The 12,075-nt window shown below is 41.0% G+C and overlaps 1 protein-coding gene across 8 annotated transcripts in view; it reads right to left on the bottom strand.

Annotated features, from left to right (window-relative positions):
- Positions 1-12,075, bottom strand: part of PHLDB1 (pleckstrin homology like domain family B member 1) — a 2,201,164-nt gene that overhangs the window by 666,484 nt on the left and 1,522,605 nt on the right. For all 8 annotated transcript variants that reach the window (XM_044080920.1, XM_044080921.1, XM_044080924.1 and 5 more), the window contains one exon: positions 11,128-11,238. In XM_044080920.1, the coding sequence (XP_043936855.1) occupies positions 11,128-11,238 (111 nt within the window). The remainder of the gene's footprint in view (positions 1-11,127; positions 11,239-12,075) is intronic.

Genomic DNA, 12,075 nt, shown 5'->3' with positions numbered 1-12,075 from the left:
ACAGAGACATTGGGAACCTCCAAACACTGGACCCTACCCAGTTCGGCTTTGTTAAGGGCAGATCATGCCTCCTAAATCAGGTGGACTTCTTTGAGACAGTTACCAAGGCTATAGATGAGGGAAAGGTGGTCCACATAGCCTACCTAGACCTCACAAAGGCCTTTGACACCATTCCCCACTCAGGTATTATAGACAAGCTCACCAGCCTGAACATAAACCCCTACGTTACGAGATGGGTTGCCAACTGGCTCACGGACAGAACCCACATGGTAAGAGTTGTGGGAGCTAGGTATGACTCTAAACCGGTTACAAGCGGCATTCCCTAGGGCTCAGTCCTAGGACCCCTCCTGTTCGGCATATACTTCTCAGAGGTACAGGCAAGCACAGGAGGACTATAGCTGACCAAGTTCACAGACGACTGCAAACTAGGGGCTATAATTGACTCTCCCGCTGACACAGACATCATACAAAAGGGTCTCACTGAGACAGATACCTGGTGTCAAAACCATGGCCTTAAGCTAAATGCCAAAAAGTGCATAGTCATCCCATTTGGAAAAAACAAAGTACCCACAAACTACCACATAAGTGGTAGCCCCTTAAATACAGAAGACGTAATAAGGGATCTGGGGACCCAAGTACACAGTAACCTTTCCTTTGATAATTACACTGCCAAAGTGGTTAGAAAATCCTTCTGTGTGGCCCACCTAATCACAAAAGGGTTTGCATTCAGATCGAAAGACGTCATTGGGCCCCTCTACGCATCACTCATCAGACCCATCATAGAGTACAATGCCTGATTTGGGATGTACCTTACAAGACACCTGCAACTACTGGAAAGACCACATAAGTACCTCACTAAGAGGATCACCGGCCTCAAGCAGATGCCCTATGCAGCTCGACTGAAGAAACTCCAGCTGTACTCGGTTGCATACCGCCTACTCAGAGGTGATCTCTGACTGACATACAAGGCCATGTCCAACCCAGAATTGATGGACATGCTCCACCTAAAGAAAACCATATCCCCTCGAGCCACACGCTCCAGGAATCTAAACCTCACCACAACAATAAATAGAACGTGCTGGAGGGATAGATTCCTGTCCCAGAGACTTCCTATGCTCTGGAAAAGATTCCAATCTACATTAGGCAGAGCTTCTCACTAACCCTCTTCAAGAGAAACTTTGACAAGTGGATGGGAAACAGAAAGTTTACCCCAGGGATCACTTCAATGGCTCTGCTGGACAGAGGCATAGGGAACTAATCTAAGGGGGCAGCGAAAGCCAACACATTCCTGCTAGGCTTATAAATGCCTTCGGGCAGATAGCCTAGTACCTACCTATGAACCTATAAGAATATGTGGGAAGAGACTGAACAAAAGATAATAAAAAAACTGAGAAACTTTTTTGGACATTTTATTAGTATATTTTAACCAACCTTTAGCCATGAGGATTCGCAGTTTTTGTTAGAAACTAGGTCTTGCCACTCTGATTCAGTGAGAAGCAGGATGCAAGAAAATACTGCTGTTGTTGATGGGTCTTGATGTAGAGGAAGCATTTGACAGTGTAATTTGGGATTTTATCAGTAGAGTAATGGAAGCATTTGAATTTCTTGATACAATAAGCTTAATTAGAAGGACATATGAGGGATCAGAGGTGAGTGTAGAAGTGGGAGTGTTCATCTCTGATATCTTTTGTCTGATCAGAGGAACTGAGCAGGGGTGTCCTCTTTCCCCATTGTTATTTGCCTTATATTAAGAACCACAGGCAAAGAAAAGGGAGGGCTCAGAAATTCAAGGATATGGTTGGTGTTGTGTTCAAAAGAAGTTGGCTTTGTTTGCAAATGATGTTGGTTTGTACCTGATGGAACCAGAAGGGGGCATCTCAGTGTTGTAGAACATTGTGAGACAGTCCCAGGTATTTTAGGGATATAAAATTAATGAAGATAAAACAAAGCCTACAGCTATAAACTATGTACCCACGCATGAATTGGTTCAACAGTACCCACACCTATGGGGACATGATAAAATGAAGCACTTAGCATTATGGATTAAAAATGACTCTTATGATAACTAAGAAAATGTGGGAAGAGACTGAACAAAAGATAATAAAAAATCTGAGAAACTTTTTTTGGACATTTTATTAGTATATTTTAACCAACCTTTAGCCAAGAGGATTCACAGTTTTTGTTAGAAACTGGAAGGTCTTGCCTATGGACATGGACGGCGTCCCTTTAGTTTTATACACAGGTCAAGCATATTTTTATCAACCAGAGGAAAAGTTTTGGACAGTAATTATTAAAGACTTGAAGGATTCTTTCTAGGAGGGGAAGACGGCAAGATTCAAATGAAAGAAGTTGATCTTCCCAACAGAACAAGGAGGTTTAGGATTACTGGATTTGAAGGAATATTTTAGAGCTACACAGTTAAGGTTCTTATATATAACACAAATAGAAAGCTACAACTCAAAGTTGAACGGGACAATGAAGCAAGGGGGTAATTCAAGCAATAAGGAAAGAGTGGGATTTTGGACACAGATCCTTAAGGAGAATAACAGTCATACGCAATATTACATTCATAATGTAGCAGAAAATATACTAAGAACGAAGCCAACACACGAATGGAGAATGGAGATTCTCCCAATAGGGATGACTGCAATTAAAGGGCAGGAATTTACTGGAGGAAGCTGGCAAGGGAAACAAGTTATTGGGAGCAAATAATTACACAGAGAAAGGCAACAGAATGGGAAGCGGCCAAGAAGACGTGGACTGCAGGCTAGAGACTGCCTTCCCTATCAGGGACTGATATAAAAGTAGAGAAGTAGAGAAAAAAAGGGATAGCGGAATCCTAAATGAAAGACCTGCATTGGCCGAGTTTTTAACTGATTCTAGAACAGGAACTGCTGCTAAAAAGGGATAATTAGTAGGGCATATAAAATACTGCACAATAACAATAGGAATTAGTCAGAGGAGATTAGATAAGCAATTCACAAAGAAGCAATGGAAAGACATGTATGGCTCCCAAATATGCAACAAAATCTAGAAGATTTAGAATTTTTACTTGGAAGTGTGTGCCTAGATACTTTTATACCCCATGCAGACCCCAAAGAAGTTTTCCTCAGGTATATGGCAAATGTTGGAGGTGTAATGGGAAATAAAGAGATACTGGGGAGCATATTTTCTCGGAAGATAATGAGTTGGCAGACTTAAAATTCCCTACAGAATACTCTGTCAGGAATACTGAGCGAGCAAATCAGTGTAACTAAGGAAATTATTTTTTTGAGCTGGGATGCAGGATCTGAATATCCTAGATATAGTAAGGCATTGTTAAGTTTAACTGTGGTGGCTGCCAAAACAGCAAATACTAGAAAATATCAATCAAAGTGTAAACCAACTATACTTGAAGTAGTGAATATTGTAAACGAAATAAAATAACAGGAAGTGGGATCTTTAGAAAAGGGTAGAAGTAAATTACATAGAAAAAATGGAAATTGTGGGTTCAATATACATAAATAATGTTATGGAGGAAGAATGGGGTTTAAGGAAAGGCAGGAACTGCACAATTTATGTAATGTTGCTTTGATTATATGGCATAGAACAATATCTGTGATGTACAATATTTGTAAACATGAACTTAATATGGTTTGATTACTTTTATATAGATGCCAAGTTTCTCTACATCACAAGTGATAATCCAATGAAGGTATTTAAAAAAAGGAACTTCTGATATTAATAAACCTGCCCGTACTCTTCAGAAAATAGAAAGAAATCACAGACACTTAAAAAGTCAATATTTTCTCTGTGAAGGGGCTTCCCTATTGTGACTTACTGCTAGAAATGAACACTGTATCCAACTGCTGCTCTTGTGAAGCCTCAGAACTGCTCTCCCCTTCAGGTGGCAAGAAAGTAGTGAAGTTGTCTACACTATCACTGCTGATTTCCCTCCAAGATGCTAGTCAGTAAGCAGTCAGAATGTAGGTGTGGGTGTGGGAGGGAGCCAGAGCTTGGGCAAGATGCAACCCAAATAGACAAAGGAGCCTGCAGCAGTGAAAATGATGGAACATAGTGTGTTGTTCTATGTTCATAGGGCAGATATAACAAAAAACATATACTGTGTCTTGCATCTGAAAACCATGTCAAATCTGATCCCTTTTATGAAACATAGTTGGGGGGTTACCTTTATGATAAATTTATATTATATGGGAACAGTCAACAAACAGCATGTTCCATTTTTTTATTTAATTTGAGACTTCCTCACAAATTATGCTGCTCATTGCCTGCTCCCATATATGTAAAAAGGAAAAGCACATATGCTGTTTTTTTGGGTCTATATTATGTGATCAAAGAGTCTCTTATTCGAACATATAATAATCGACACATATACAGCGAATGCTGTAAACCGCGAACGGCCACTTCAGTGAAGTTTTTCCTCGAGAAAAAATTCAGTTGGCCATTATCGGGAATTGCCTTTTTCTTAAATGAAGAGCAATCTCGGAGTTGGTATAGTTAGATAGGGGGGTGTGAGGGGAGAACCCCCCACTTGATTAGTGTTTTAAAGTTTGTTTTGTATTTTATGGCCACGTGAATTTTTTCCCCCGAGGAAGAAATTTGCAGACGTGGCCATTCACAGTTTACAGCATTCGCTGTATGTGTGCCGATTATTATGTGTTCGAAGAAGAGACTCTTCGATTATATAACATAGACCCATTTTTTTTTTAAATTTAAGACTTTTTTTTAAAAAAAAATCAGGGATATGCTGCTCACTGCTTGCCCAAATATATGTAAACAAGTTTGAAGCACGCGTGATTAATGTTTCATGGCAGGTCAACCAGATTCCAAACAGAGCAATAGGTGGTAATTCATAGAAAATACCTGGAATGGGGATGATGTAGGGGATTGGAGGACTCCAGGATATATTATATATATACATATATATATATATATATATATATATATATATATATATATATATATATATATATATATATATATATATATATATATATATATATATATATATATATATATAGAGAGAGAGAGAGATTCACTTCATAAGACTGAAGGCCCAAAATTTTGAAATTCAAAAGACTGAAACCAAAATCATGAAAGTTCAAAAGACTGAAAACTCAAAATACTGAATCTCAGAATACCGAAACACACAGGATACCAACACTTACTATATTCCAGCACAACTTACATACAGAAACAAACAAAAGATAAACTGTTTACCAGTTCTCCAAGTATAACCAGGGGGGCAAGCCCCCTGAACCCCCCATGTGAGAGGCTATGCCCCCACACCCCCTGCTACTTAAATATATCAACTCTGAGATCGCACTCCACAGAACAAAATGGCAAACCTACCATTACGTGTTTCATGACTGCCTGTTGTAGTCTTAGTCATGTTCCCTTCAAATTTGCTATACTACAACATAACTCATGTTAGTATAGTGAAGTGTGATCTCGGAATTGATATATTTAAGTAGCAGGAGGTGTGTGGGGGGTGCAGCTGACAATAAAGTTTGTATATACTGGATTCTTCAGCTGTTTTCTGAGTTTACATATTTCTTGGTGATTATCTGCTTTTTTATATTTATCCGTGGACTAGACCACCACACTCTGGTGGTATTTGGTGGCTTTCTTTTTATTAATAGCTCAGTAATAACATATGCAAATTCCCCTTCTCTCACAAGAGGACACTTATTAAACAGTTCTAAACTTAAAATACAGGCAGGCAACACAAGACTCTATACTAACTATAAATAAGGTACCTCCCTGGTATTGGAGGGTCAAATCTGTAGTCACCTCCAGTGAATCGGTACCTCAGGTGAAAAATATAGCACAATTATGTAAGAGCTCCTGCAAAACAATAACAGACATTTTTATTCAAGATTCTCAGAGCAAATAGTATTTCTCACTACTTCCACTCTAAATGAATGGATTTGTAATCTGACAGCACAGACTAGGGTGACTTAATAGGTTCATAGGTAGGTACTAGGCTATCAGCCCTGGGGCCTATATAAGACTAGCCAAAAAAGTTCCCTGGCTTTCGCCACCCAAGAAAGTTATTTTCCTGCGCACCTGTCTAGCAGAGCCACAGAAGTGATCCCCAGGGTGAATTTCCTATTTCCCATCCAATTGTCGACATTTTTCTTAAAGAGGGATAATGAGGAGTGTTGCTCAACATGAATGGTAGTCTGTTCCAGAGCATGGGAAGTCTCTGGGACAGGAATCTATCCCTCCAGCATGTTCTGTTTATTGTGGTGGCAAGGTTTAGGTCCTTGGAGCATGTGGCTCAGTGAGACTGGGGTTTCTTTTAAGTGTAGCATGTCCAACAGATCTGGGTTTGACATTATTTTGTATGTTAGGCAGAGGTCGCCTCTGAGTAGGCAATAAGTGATGGAAAAGAGCTCGAATTTTTTGAGACGGTCTGTGTATGGCATCTATTTGAGGCCAGTAATCCTCTTAGTGAAGTATTTCTGTGGCCTTTCTACTTATTGTAGATGTCTTGCAAGGTGCATGCCAAACGAGGCATCGTACTCTATAATGATGAGGAATGAGTAGACTGGAACAATGACCTCTTTATTTCTGGAGGTGAACAACTTTGTGATGAGGTGTGCCATGTAGAAGAATTTCCTGACTACTGTGGTGATGTGATTATCAAAGGAGAGACTACTGTCCACCTGTGTCCCAAGGTGTCTTACCACACTTTCGGTGTTTAGTAGGCTACCGCCTATGTGGTAGTTCATGGGTACAGTGTTTTTCCCAAAGGGGAAGACAGTACACTTCTTGGCATTGAGTTTGAGGCCATGACTTTGACACCAAGCATCAATCTCAGTGAGGCTCCTTTGTAGAATGTCCACATCATTAGGTGATTCTATTATGGCACCTAGTTTGCAGTCATCTGTGAACTCCATTAGCCAAAGGCCTGCTGTATTAGCCTGGACTTCTGAGAAGTAGATGCCAAACAAGAGAGGACCGAGAACTGAACCCTGTGGTACTCCACTTGTCACTGGTCTGAAGTTGAATTTGGAGTCGGCTACTTTAACTGTGTGGGTTCTGTCAGTGAGCCAGTTGGCCACCCATCTTATGACATAGGGATTTATGCCCAGTCTAGTAAGTTTATCTATAATTCCAGAGTGGGGGATGGTGTTGAAAGCCTTGGCGAGGTCAAGATAGGCTGTGTGCACCACCTTACCCTTGTCTACGGCTCTGGTAACTGCTTCAAAGAAGTCAATCAGGTTTAGGAGACATGACCTACCTTTTACAAACCCAAACTGAGTGGGGTCCAGAGTTTGGAGGTTACCTATGTCCTTGTTTATAAGCTCCAAGATGATATGTTCCATGGCCTTGCAGACCAGGCTCGTCAGGCTAATGGGGCGGTAGTTCCCAGGGTTTGTGGTGGCACCCCCTTTGTGGAATGGGATAACCATCGCTGTGTACCATTCAGTAGGCACAAAGCCTGAAGTGAGGCTATGACTGAACATGGTACTTAGATGGGGTGCCAGTTGGTTCTGTAGTTCGTGCAGAGCACAGCCTGGGATGTTGTCAGGTCCCATGATGAATGCTGTGTTCTTGGCTTTGGAGAGTGCGGTCTTTACTTGTGCAGCCGTGATTACAGGGGCTTTACATTCTTCCGGTATAGTGATGGGCCATTTGGGGGGTGAGGGGGGGTGAAGATTGCCCTGAACCTATCTGCCAGGATGTTAGCAATATTAGTTGGTTCTGTATGTCTACATGTTCTGCTCAGAGCAGATCTGAGTGTCATCACTAAGATTCTTGACATAGCTGTAGAATGCTTTGTGGTTGTCTTTGGAATCAGTGGCGTAACTAGCTTTGGAGGATTTTATGAGTGATCTCAGCTTCTTACTGAGACTGACCAGGGAGTTCCTGCAAGCAGGAGATTTTACTCTATTTTGCAACAGTTTTTTCCTTCTGTTGTAGAGTTTGTTTATGGCAGGGAACCACCAGATTGGCTTCCTTTTTTTGGAGGATAGCATCTTGGTTCTGTTGGGGATGGCACAATCCATGCACTCATGTATGTGCTTATACAGTGCACTTGTATAGGGTTCAGCAGTCGATCCTCTATTTTCTGTCTGTATGGGTGTCATGAAGCTTGCCACTTCTGTCTTAAGAAGCATGAAGTTGGCTTTGGAGAAGTTTTTGATGCTGGTTTTCTTAATGGCGGGTGGGGGCGGGATATTGATGTCTAGGGTGATTAGATTGTGGTCGGACCTGAACAGCGAGGAGTTGACCTTTGGCGTGGAACATCGGTTGCCCATATTGGTAATGACCAGGTCCAGGATATTGCTGCCCCTGGTGGGGGTATGGACAAGCTGATCCAGGGCGTTGGAATTTATGAATTCCAGAAAGCGTTGAGCAAATGAGTTAGTACATGAGTAGTTTTCCCAACTGATGGTTGGGTAGTTGAAATCACCCATTATTAGGGTATTGGGCTGTACCTTAATATTACCCATTATATCAAGAAACACGGAGTGGGCATCCTGGGGCATGGCAGAGGATCTCTAACAAGCTACAACCTGGATTGCAGTCTTGCTCAGTGTTAGTTGCACTTGGATAATTTTGGATGCATTATGTTGAGCAACTAGCCTGGAGGTGTGGATAACGTTAATGAGTATGGACAAGCCTCCTCCTTTAGTGTTTCGGTCCAGGTTAGGTGGCGAAAGGTGTGGTATGAGTTATAGTCTGGTAATGCAGGGGTTCTCTCTGGAGCCTTGAACCAGGTCTCCGTCACTGCACAGATGTCGATGTTCTCCATTTTAAGAAGTGCCTCGAGTGAGTGCATTTTGAGATTTAGACTTATAGCATTGAGTAGCATTACCCTCAGATTTTGCTTGCTTATGCCTGCTATGGTGGTGAGTTTGTCGTTTGAATCTTGCCTAAAAAAAAGCACTACACGGGTGGCAAGAGCCTTAGCCAGTAGTCCAGGGAGGTACGTCTCAGGTCATTCACACCAACATCAACAATGACAGAGCCATATTTGTACTTGTTGTGGAGTGACCTGAGTGCTTCCGTAATGTGGCGGATCCTGGCACCTGACAGGTAGCTGACAGTAACTTTCTCCTTGTTTAGCATGGTGAGTGGGACATCAGTGTGCCTGACTATAGAGTCGCCTATAACTAGTGTGTTGGGTACGTTGTTCTCCCTTATGGGCTGAGGTTTAGTGGGCACACTGATTTTGTGGGCTATGTGTCATTTGGGTTCTGTTCAGGGGTGGTGGTTGCTTGTGTTTCAGCTTTGGAGGTCTCTGTTGTTTGGGCAGATTTTTATTGAGAGCCTCCACGAATACAGGTGTGTGTTTTGTGTTACTATGTGTGGGTTTAGGTGGTGTAGGTTTTGATGGACTATGTGTTGAGTGTGGTGTTTTGCAGGTGTTTACCTTCTCCTCTTGACTGTCTTGGCTGGAGACAGCTTGGCTTCCAGTTTGGCTATATAAGTGCATCTCTCACAGGTTGTAGTGTTGGGTGGCAGGAGGAGAAGGTTGTCAGTGTACATGAAGCAATTGCTACATTGCCCCAAGAAGCCCAGATTCATCAGGTAGACAGGGGAAAATTCCGGGAGCTGACCCTTAGGCATGCCTGGATAGGTGCTTATTAATTTAAGTACTAAAATCTGTTTTCCTCCTAACAAGTGAGGAAAGTTGAGTGCTGCAGTAATTTGTAGATTATTTAGAGCTTGCAATGAGTTTTGAACAAGTGATGAGCACAAGGAAACAGTTTTGAGTGATAAAACTAGAAAACTGGCTAGTTGTAAGGGGAAATTAGAAGAGCAGACTTTCTGGCACCGGGAATAGTTTAACTCTAGTTAAACGGCACTGCGAGATGCACAAAACTGTGCAAACACGGGCTTTTAAACAGAAAGATGAAAGGGATAGAAATAGCCCAAAATGGCCAGTAAAAACTACAGATTCTGGGCTGAAACCACCCTTCCAGTGACAGACAGGCTACTCAAAGCTCACCACTCTCACAATCTTAGCAGCTGTTCCCTTACAGTAGATTATGGGCAGAAAGTCTTCCAAGAAAACAAGATCATGTCAGGATGCCTGCCCTCACGAAGGCAATCAGTGTTGGAAAAAAAATTTAATTAAAAATAACTACTTATTATGCTGCGGACAAGTCTGGACTCTACAAAACTTCATGTCAACATAATAAAATATATATACATTTTTTTTTCAATTTCTGCCCATAGTGCCATTTTAAGTATACTGACTCTTTGCCTATAACACTGAAGAAGTGCAGCCCCACAGACTCCCCCTTCCCTTGACAGCCTCATAATATTTAAAGACTGTAGCTGAACAGCCTCATAATATTTAAAGACTGTAGCTGAACTTGGTTACTAACAGCCACTGGTGCCATCAATGCTTACAGGCCAGCCTTTCCTTCCAGACTTAGAAAGAAAACAGCAAAATGCTGCTGTACCACATTAATATCTATATTGCATCTGCTTATTTAAATGCAAAATAGTAAACTTGGTGGAAAATCCTCATTAAATATATATGTACATTCATAACCAGTACTCCAGTTGACTGAAATATTTTCTCATTTTCTGCATAGAGAGTGGAAAATCTACTTTGTGTGAATAATTAGGCTTTTACAGTTCTAATGTAAGAGCATTAGTCTTGACTTAACCTAATCTAACAATGTGCCTTTCTCTCTTTTCCTTCTACTACCTTGCACATCTAGCGGGATACCCATATTTACTACTATTTGGAAGCATGAAAAAAAGAGTAAGATTTGGTTGCTAAATGGACCTGGCATTCACAAGGACAGGAGGACTCATTATCATCTCTTATAAGCTTATTGCAGTATTTCCTCTTTTTCATTCCCCCTGCATTGTATACTATATGACTATTTCATCAAACATCAGTTGGAAGGAAAGGGTAGGAAGGCAGAAATGGTGTATCAGAGCATTAATGTTCATATAGCTAAGTAGATAGACCATTGTCCTCTGCTGCTTCTTTCCTGATATTCCATTCTCAAGACCTGTGTAAATATACAACCAGATACCAAGTGAAAAACAGAGCACTGGCTACACAAAACCTATGAAGAACCACCTCACCAATCTGTTGTCGCTATCCAAAGTATGCTTTGTTAACTTACTGAAAAGTGCTAGGTTTACCTTATGAAGGATCTGAAGTGTGGTATTCCTCTCTTTGCTGAGACGCTCACACTCTTGTGCTGCTTGCTGCTTAATCTGGTTTGCTTGATTTTCTAATGCCGAGATCTTCTCCTACACAGCAAGAGAGAGAAATACAACAGAGAATTATGAAACACTTATTCTGGTAGGGAAGAGTGAAAAAAAATCATCTGAAACATCTGAGCTACATCCAGACAACATTACACGTACTTAATGTCTTACATTATGATTATTATTATTATTATTACATGCTCTTAATGTACTTAATGTAATGTATGACCTTGCAATGCAACAAGTTTTAGTACTACAAAATTAACAGTATTTGTGCAGTTCAAACTATTCATAAGCCAGCATGTAGCCACAAAATTCAGTTGTGTAAGTTGCACTTACTATAACAGTGGATGTTTGATTAAATCACTGCTGCAGTAGACTTAGCTATAAGGATTATATCCTGTCAAGGAGATAATGTACAAAATCTTCCAAAAGCTTTCACTACCCCACCCAACCCCTCCTCAACACACACACACGTGCTCAGGCTGCTGTGCCCCAATCTCCTATGTGAAGAAAATAGCAACCTGGGTGCCAACATACCTCAGGACTTTTTTGGCACAAAAAACATATACAAATCAGGGTGAGGGAGGGTGCACCACCTGAAACAGTGCTTTAATCAAATATCCACTGTTATAAGTGCAATTTACGCAACTGAATTATGTTCATCATTAATTACTGTTTCAGTAACCTTAGCTATATGGGTAGATTACCAGAGCATACACAGCCTGAGAAGGGGAAGGACTAAGATCTAGGTGCTAACAAATCCTGTTCTAGACCTGGAAAAGGAATCCACTTTGTAACGCTTTGAAAAGGTATGTTCAAAGGACCAAGTAGTTAGCTCTAAAACTTCTAAAGTTCACTCTTCTCCAATATGACATC

Source organism: Protopterus annectens, chromosome 8.part0 (assembly GCF_019279795.1).
Source record: "Protopterus annectens isolate FY-2018-M chromosome 8.part0, PAN1.0, whole genome shotgun sequence".
Lineage (NCBI taxonomy): Eukaryota > Metazoa > Chordata > Ceratodontiformes > Protopteridae > Protopterus > Protopterus annectens.
This window is presented reverse-complemented; position numbering and strand designations above follow the sequence as displayed.